Source organism: Myodes glareolus, chromosome 4 (genome assembly GCF_982192425.1).
Source record: "Myodes glareolus chromosome 4, mMyoGla1.1, whole genome shotgun sequence".
In the NCBI taxonomy this organism is placed as follows: domain Eukaryota; kingdom Metazoa; phylum Chordata; class Mammalia; order Rodentia; family Cricetidae; genus Myodes; species Myodes glareolus.
This window is the reverse complement of record NC_142029.1, coordinates 11,055,610-11,064,490: the sequence shown is the minus strand read 5'-3', so window position 1 is coordinate 11,064,490 and position 8,881 is coordinate 11,055,610. Positions and strand designations below refer to the sequence as shown.

Here is an 8,881-nt window from a genome sequence, read left to right as displayed (position 1 = left end):
TCTGGGTGACCAATGCCGGAAGCTGGCAAATCAGTTGCTGGCAGCGCCCCGTGCACTCGGCTCACAGCCTGCACGCGCCGAAGTGCGGCCTGCACCCTCGGCTCCCACAGTTCTAGAGTCGAACTCTTGTTCCTACAGGTCAAGGCAGGTGACACAGACACCTCAGACGTGACTGAGAAATGAGTCACCAGAGAGCCTGGAAAATGAGCACCTTCCACCGACCAACATTAATGGCATTCAAGGACAGCAGTAGCTTGTACAATGAAAATAGAAACCTTCTTCGGATTCAAGAGAAGGAGAAATGCAACCAAGAAGCTCATCCAGAGAAAGAGGTGGTTGCTGAGAAGATGCCACTATTTGGAGAGCCCTACAAGACTGAAAAAAGCGATGAGTTGTCGAGTCTGATACAGAAAATACTAGGAGACTACGAACAAATGAAGAAAACGTTATTGAGCACTGTGTCTTGCCCTCAGTGTCAAGATGGTTCTGAAGACAGCCAGGGGAAGCCAAAATATCCTTCATTTCATGACAGGGAGAGTTCTGCATCCTATTCCTTCTGCACACACATCTACCACCAGCCTTTTTGTACTTCTCCCCCTGGATCACCTTCTGTTGGTAACATTAGCCACAGTTCAAAGATGGCGCCACCAAGGATGGAGCCAGTGCCAAGTCGCCATGCCAAAAACTATGGTCCACCCAACAAACAGCATCTGACTCAAGATCGCCTCAGTCAGGAGGGGCACTCTGTTAACTACAGAAAGTGTGACCGCAGAGCTAATGGTGACTCAGCTCCGGGGAAAAAGCTCTCACCCTTAATCTCCCCTGTATCCCATTTGTCACCTGTACATTCCAGACTGCAAGAAACCAGCAAGGTTTACAGCAGCGGTTGCACTAGCAATAAAAGTTATTGTGCAGATGTGTCTTCCAAGGACCTGAAGGTGAAGGCTCAAGATAACGAGACTCCTCTTGACAGTTTAGAGGAAGTTACCAGATTTGGGGTAGCGTCTTCTCAAACGTTTCCACCCCCTCCTCTCCCCTCAGAAAGTGTTGCAATGCAGCAGAAGCCCACGGATGGTCAGAATCAGGCCCCCAGTGAGTCCTCGGAGCTGAAGCCGCCACTGGAAGACTATGGTCAGCAGAGCTTTGAAAAACCGGATGTAAAAGTGCTAGCCAAAGCCAAACTCACCAGACTGAAGATACCTTCACAATCGGTGGAGCAGTTGTTCTCCAATGAAGTTCGCTGCATTGAAGAGATTCTGAAGGAAATGACCCATTCGTGGCTCCCTCCTCTGACAGCCAAGCACACACCCAGTATGTCCAACTCACCCAGATCTCCTTTCCCTACAAAGGAGCCTCTGCCCAATAGTTCTGCAACCCAAAGCCAAAATCAATATGATCCGCCTCCCAAAATCCATCCCAACTCCCAGCAAGCACTGTCCATACTCTGGGAGGACCTGCAGGTCAGCGACAGTGAAGACAGTGACACTGAACAAGCTGAAGAGAAGCTTCCATCCCTATCTGCACCTCTAAGCGCTCCCCAGACGCTCCCCGAGCCCGTGGTGTCAGCACATTCCAGTAATTCAGAGTCGGAGAGCAGCAGCAGCAGCAGCAGCAGCAGCAGCGGGTCGGACTCAGATTCAGACTCAGACTCCGAGACAGACTCAGAGAGTGAGAGCAACTCACGTGACAGCAAGGAGAGTGAGCCCCTAGAAATCCCCGCTCCAGAGCCCGAGCCTTGGACAACAAACTGGTTAACCAAAGTGAAGCAGCCACCAGTGCCCCTCGAGGTTCTGGGGAGTACTGAGTCTCCAAGCGGGCCCCAAGAAAATAAGGGTGAAAACCGCAACACTGACCAGCGACACCCTGAGTCCAAAGGCTCTCCCCTGAAGACTTCCAGCAAAGCCGTCCAAGATGCCACTGAAGGGCCCCAACCTGAGGAGAGGAGCTGCCAGAAATCCCCTGCCCAACAGGAGCCCCCACCTCGGCAAACTATTGGTACCAAACAACCCAGAAAACCTGCCAAGGGCTCTGGCCAGGTAGAGCCCCAGGCCTGCTTGCAGGTGGAAAGTAAACCAGGATCCCTTTCTTCTGACTCAAAAGAACAGACTACCAACGGGCCCCAAGAAAATAAGGGTGAAAACCACAACACTGACCAGCGACACCCTGAGTCCAAAGGCTCTCCCCTGAAGACTTCCAGCAAAGCCGTCCAAGATGCCACTGAAGGGCCCCAACCTGAGGAGAGGAGCTGCCAGAAATCCCCTGCCCAACAGGAGCCCCCACCTCGGCAAACTATTGGTACCAAACAACCCAGAAAACCTGCCAAGGGCTCTGGCCAGGTAGAGCCCCAGGCCTGCTTGCAGGTGGAAAGTAAACCAGGACCCCTTTCTTCTGACTCAAAAGAACAGACTACCAAAGACAAACCCAAGGTGATGACGAAAGGCAGGGAGCCTAAGCCTGAAGCTCTCATGCCCAAGCATCAGGCAGCCCTGCTGGCCCCTAAGGAGAAGATTAAGCACAAGGGTTCCCCAGCTCTCTCCAAGGCGCCCTCAGGCCCTCAGCCTCCAAAGGACAAAGCTGGGAACAGGAACTCCTTCATTCCACCCCACAGTGGTAGGAGCAGCAGTGGCAGCAGCAGTGGCAGGTCTAGCGACTGCCAACAGACTGCAAATGTCCAGGAGGACAGCCAAAAGAGAGACACCGAATTGCTCTCACCACTCCGGGACACTTCACTACCAAACTCGTTGAAGATAGTGAAGATAAAACTAGATCATCTTACTCGGATTCCCCAGCCCCTGGGGAAAGGTGGCAGCCCTAGGAAAGCAGAAGACAAGCAGCCGCCAGTAGATAAGAAGCAAGACTCTGAGAAGAGAGACGGCAACAGCTCCAGCAGACTGAGCAAAAAGAGAAAGGGCAGCGACTCAGAAAAAGACCGTGCCAGCAAGAAAATCAGATGGGAGAAGGATGCCCAGTCACACTGTGCTTCATCTTCCTCTTCCCATACTGAATCTTCCAAAACAAAGACTTCCAAACCCTCCTCAGAGTCCTCAAAGAAAGAAATGTCTTCTCTGCCACCTGTGTCCGCCTCTTCCTCCTCCCAGAAGTCAACCAAAGCTGCACACAAGAAGCCAAAGCCGGATGTAGACACCCGTGGTCAGGACCCTCCCAAAAGTGCCGGCAGTGTCAGGGACAGTGACAAGGACTCTTCTGTTCCCAGGCACAGAAAAGTGCCAAAAGTTCAGGCCAAGGACTCAGAATACAAAGAGTCTTCTAGAGAAGCCACAAACACATTCCTAGTGTCTTCTTTGCCAAATGGTAACTGTAAACCAGGGAAGCCACAAGTGACATCTTACAGACAGCAAGCTGATTTTCACATGAAGGAAGCTAGAAGGTTGAAGTATAAAGCAGAGATAATGACGGACAAGATCAGAAAGGCCTTCAAGTATTTGGAAGCCATCCTGTCTTTAATTGAGTGTGGGATGGCCATGGAGTTAGAAAGCTCAGCAAAGTCGGCGTACGCTGTCTACTCAGAAACCGCAGACCTTATTAAGTTCACGATGTCATTAAAATCCTTCTCGGATGCCACGGTGCCAGCACAAGAAAAGGTATTTGCCGCTTTATGTTTACGTTGCCAGTCACTAGTGAACATGGCGATGTTTCGCTGTAAAAAGGACATAGTAATGAAGTATTCTCACACTCTTAGTGACCACTTCAAGAATTCCTCCAACGTAGCCCAGGCGCCTTCTCTATGCACAGGTGGTTCGACCCCACTCTCCCCAGTGCCTTCTCCTGCCAACTCTGTCAGGTCCCAGTCAAGTGCTGGTGGGATGATGGCCACTGTCAGTGTCCCAGTCGCCATTCAGAACATGACCTCTGCCTATTTCACCATCACAAACCACATCCTTAAAGCCTTGGAACTCTGGGAACAGTCAGAGGCCCTTACAAAGAAGAATAAGGAATTCTTTGCTCGGCTCAGCACAAAGGTGCGTATCTTGACCCTCAACAGCAGCCTGGAGGACCTGGTGCACTACATAAGACAAGGTCTGCAGCAGCTGAGACAAGCCCCCAAAACTCCCTAAAGTAGGCTGGGAATACTTGACGCTTTGGGATGTCTTTGCGCAATTGGAAGCCTTGATCCAGTGTAGACCACTGTCTGATGGGGACGGCACACTCAAGAAGTGAAGCACCATGAGATGGTCAGAATGTTTGCCTACTTAAACTCAGAAGAGCTGTGTGGCCATCGGTTGGACACTGGTTAGCAGAGTGGACAGTGGTAAATGATCTGCCTTTTCTAACGGAAGGACAGAAGTGCAATGGAGCCTCGCTGGCATACAGATGGTCTAGCGACCTCTCTGGTTGTTCTGTTTGTTTGAACAATAGGATACAGGTTGCCAACGAAAGGACAAGAAGCAGTTTCTAGTATCACATCAGATTCCTGTCATCTCAGTAGCCACGAGTTCACATCCAGAAAGAACTTTTATTTTTCTGAATAATAACTTTTGGTGAAGGGTTTTATGTATATATATTTTTTTCTTTTCAGGTTTTAAAGAAAACATTGCTTAATAAATTATAATGAGTTGTAATAAAATAAATAAATAAAAACATTGACATTGTGTGGGACAATGGTTTTTTATCCTGTCACTTGTATTATTTTTAATAAAATGCTGATTGGCCACTAGCCAAGCAGGAAGTATAGGAGGGGTGACCAGGCAGGAAGTAGAGGCGGGGCAATGAGAACAGGAGAATTCTGGGAAGAGAAAAGAGGCAGTCTACAGTCGTCATCCAGACACAGAGGAAGTAAGATGTGACTGCCTCACCAAAATGGTACCAAGCCACATGGCTAACACAGACAAGAATAATGGGCTAATAAAAGCTGTAAGAGTTAATAAGAAGCCTGAGCTAATAGGCTAACCAGCTTATAATTAATACAGGCCTCTGTGTATTTATTTGGGACTAAACAGATGTGGGACCTGGTGGGACAGAAACCTCTCAGTCAAGTCAACAGACATTTCAAGCTAGTGATTTTCACTGTAATTTTTATTCCTGCTGACTAGTTTTCATAATGCCAAAAGGTGCTGTGCATGCTAACACAGAAAAAAAAAAAAACGTAGTCATCTATCTTGCCCAATCCTGAACCCTACAAGCTGCTGTAACCATTGGCTTGGAAAGCCATGCCCTCTGGCGCAATAGTGGCATGGTTATTGTGGAATAACCATTTTCCATCCGGTTGAATTTAAATCCTGCTCAACAAGTTGAAATCCATTCCTGGCACCAGTGTCACACCAAGAGCCTGTGTTTAGTCAGGTCACAGGCAGAGAATAAGAGACCGTGGGATGCTTAGCTCTAAATGGGGCGTCTCATACCACAATTCCTCCTCCCAAGGCTCAGGAATCATTTTTAAAGAGGGGGTGGGTGGATAAAAAGAAATAGTGTCTTCCTGATACAGCAAGGTAGTTGCACGTATAAGCCACAGCAATTTTAGCAGTACAAGCCCTGTGAAAGAGTTCTGTAATTGGCTACCAAGTACCAGGAGTCATCCCTGAAAACATTATATACACACAACACTGAGTAGACCCAGCAGGCTGTGTTTATATGTTTGGATATGCAAGATGCATTAATGTGTAACAAGAATAATTAGAGAAAAGGAGGTCATAAATTTAAGAAGGAGTAATGAAGGGACACTTGAGAAGGATTGGAGGAAGAGAAGGAGAGGAAGATTTTATGATTATATTTTAATTTAAGAAATAAGAATTAAAAGTGAAAAGAGTGGTGTCCCGAGTAGGTTGACCCCTAGTAAGTTGACTACGAGTCAGTGGAAGGTCACACATAAATGTACATATGAGAAGCACACTTTGGACCTGGTAGGTAAATTACAAAGAGGATACAAAGTTGCATGGGTAGAGAAAGGAGGATGGATCTGGGAGGAGTGCGCTGGGGTGTGAATATGATCAAAACCCACTGTCCAAAATTCTCAAAGAACTAATTTTAAAAAAAAAATACAAAGTTTCAAAGGCTCCTAAAGGGTTTTTTTTTTAACTATTTCTGTACTTGTATGTGTCTTCAAGGCACACATGTACACAAACCTCCAGAGCAAGCTTCCTGAACAAGATCAGTGTAAAAGTTCGGGGTGTGGATCATTGATAGTCATGTGTTATCCCCTTCTATGACAGGAGCTGAGATATTCCACACTGATGATGGCTACGTTTCCATCATGTGTACCAAAGAAGTTGCTTAGTTCTCCTGGTCTTTGCCCAGTACTAAAGGTCAGTGTATTTACAGTCTCTGGATACTGCCTGATGATGGTTGGATATGTCTTTTTAGCTATAACAACTCATATGTTATATGTTTTCAAGTAACCAAAGCAAAGAAGAGGCCAAATTAAAACACAGCAAATGTGGCGTGTTAGCCATGGTGCCCTCAGAAAATCCCCATGGCTGAGAAGGCAGCATTCTGTGAAATGACTATGTTCAGAAGATACAAGAGTGAGACTTTTCACAAACGTAATCTTGAAAAACCTCTTCAGGTCCCAAATTTTCGCCTCCTTCTTCATTGAGTATGTCTGAATGCAGAATGCAGTTCAAATCTGTCCTGTGACCCACTGCTTGCCTGGTTAAGGTGGATTTCATACAGATGACCCAGTTCAGCTACACTAAATAAATAAATAATAGATAAATAAATAAATCCAACCCTGAATTGTTTCTAAAAACAGAGTTGAAAACAATCCCACAGGCAGAGATAAACAGTATTTGCATACGAAATAGACCCACATATCCTAATTAGAGAGATCTTAAGAAGAGGAGATTGGAAAACAAAAGAAGCAGTTTGGAATTTCCAGTTCAACAGCACTTAGGTAAACAGGCATTCAAGGCAGAGGAGAATGTGAATGAGTAGGCAAAGAAAACATGAAAGAAAGAACAGGCAAGGTACTTCCGCTGCCAGCGCGCTTGCCTAGCATGCAGGCAGCCCTGGGTCTGATCTCATCCCTGTCTCCACCAGGTATGATGGCTCAGGCCTGTGACCTCAGGGAGATAGAATAGGAGGCTCAGGAAATCGTGGTTCTCTCCATCTATACAGCAAGTCTGAGGCCAGCCCGGGCTACATATTATATAAACTATTAAATATGAAAGCACGTTATAAAAACTTATGAAAACAAACCATTGTATACATTAATAACTGTAGGATCAGCAAAAAAAAAGCAGAGGATAAGAGACATTTCTAGGTAGACAAGGTTTCATTTCAAGAGAAAGTAAAAAATTCTCAAGGCTCTCAATATCTTTAAATGCAGTTTCCTATTTCAACTAGGTCACATAGTATCTATACCAAGAGGCCAAGCTCCCATGGTGCTCAGATAACACACGCTGTGCACTGTAAAAGATAGACTGTCACAAATTTGGTTTAGTATTGACAGTCAAGGAGGCTTTTATTGGTGATACAGTGTTAATTGGGACCATGCTAACATTTAATTAATCTCAAGTACAATAGATCATTTGTCAACAAAGGGAGGTAAAATATTAATTGAAACATATGTGAATGGTTATTTGCTGGGTGTAGGAAATATCCCACAATTAAAGTTAATCACAGTGTGATTAATTGATTCTAATTGATTCAAGATGGGTTCCTGGGGGCATAACATAAGTCTGTCAATAAAACCTACAATTAAGCATCATTGCAGAAAGCAGAGTTGTTGCAAGCGGTGTGTGGCAAAGCTGCAGTACACTGCTTTCCTCCCAGTGCAAAAGGGAGGAAGGCCAGAGGTCCACGCAGGAAAGCAAGAGCTTGGAGGCCGATGTTCAATGAAGTTGGAAGACAGAAAGATAGAGTTGGGAAAGTCCTCTGTAAAGTGTGGACATAAAATCAGGCCTGAGAGGCGGAGATGCATTTGTGGAAGCCGTGGAGATAGTGAAGATAAGTAGGAAGCACAGTGTAGAAGCCAGACAGTGGGACAATTGAAATGCCACTACAACTCTCCACCATGGGTTTTGAGAAAGGGTCTCTCATTGAACCTAGTACTCTCTAATTGTCTAGACTTTCTGACCAGCTAGTTCTAAGGAGCTTAGGGTTTACGGTTACAGGCACATTCTACCATGCCCGACTTTTTACCTGGGTGCTCAAGCTCCGAACTCAGGTCTCATCAGGGTGGCAGGCACTATATGGACCCAGTCTTCTCCCCAGGCCTAAGTCTTAATCAGGATTTCCAGGCTGTGCATGATTTTAATGGTCACCATGGGCAGCACATCCATTCTATTGTTCTTTACTTTAGAAATCTAAGTGATTGTCACCTGTTTTCAATGCCACATATGCAACAGAGTGAGTCTCAGTAACTCCTATGAATGGAGGGTCATTGTGCCTCTCCTCACCACAATCTTGACCTTAGCAAATTTTCCATTGGACTGTTCCTGGATTGTGTCCTTTATAATAAAAATCTAATTATAAGTATGACACCATCAGTAAGTTCCAAGAACCATTCTGAGAATTGGCAAACACAAGAAGGGGCATCGTGTGCTCCTTAAATTCATCAGCAGCATGTCACCTTGTCAGCAGTTCTAGTGACCATTCCACACCTGCAACTGATATCTGACATGGAGGCAGTCTTGGGAAGGATTCAACTCGTGGAGTCTGTGCTAATAGTAAGGACTTTCGGTTGGTAACAAAACACAACAGCTTGAAGGAAAAAAAATGGATGCTGTTCTTAAGATACTGCCAAATGAGGCCAGGGTAGAGGGTGAGGAAAGCAAGAGAAAACAGGTAAACATGATAAACTACATGGTAAACTAACAACTCATTGCCTCTGTAGGCTGTTGGAGAAGGAGCTGGGAAGGGTGCATCTCCACAGACAGGACAGCCGGGATATCCTCCCACCAAAATTCTCCCCAGTTGGTTAAGA

The 8,881-nt window shown here is 46.0% G+C and overlaps 1 protein-coding gene across 1 annotated transcript; it reads left to right on the top strand.

The window, feature by feature from the left end:
• The first annotated feature begins 230 nt into the window (after nt 1–230).
• Nucleotides 231–4,076, top strand: LOC125393706 (AF4/FMR2 family member 1-like). The gene is made up of 2 exons (XM_087905032.1): nt 231–2,036; nt 2,337–4,076. Exons 1-2 carry the CDS (start codon nt 231–233, stop codon nt 4,074–4,076), a joined length of 3,546 nt encoding a protein of 1,181 aa, XP_087761158.1.
• Nucleotides 4,077–8,881: the final 4,805 nt, after the last annotated feature.

Coding starts and splice junctions, on each gene's coding strand:
- LOC125393706 (XM_087905032.1), top strand. CDS start 231: ATGGCATTCAAGGACAGCAGTAGCTTGTACAATGAAAATAGAAACCTT. Junction 2,037..2,336: donor CTGCCAAGGGCTCTGGCCAG/GTAGAGCCCCAG, acceptor GGCTCTGGCCAG/GTAGAGCCCCAGGCCTGCTT.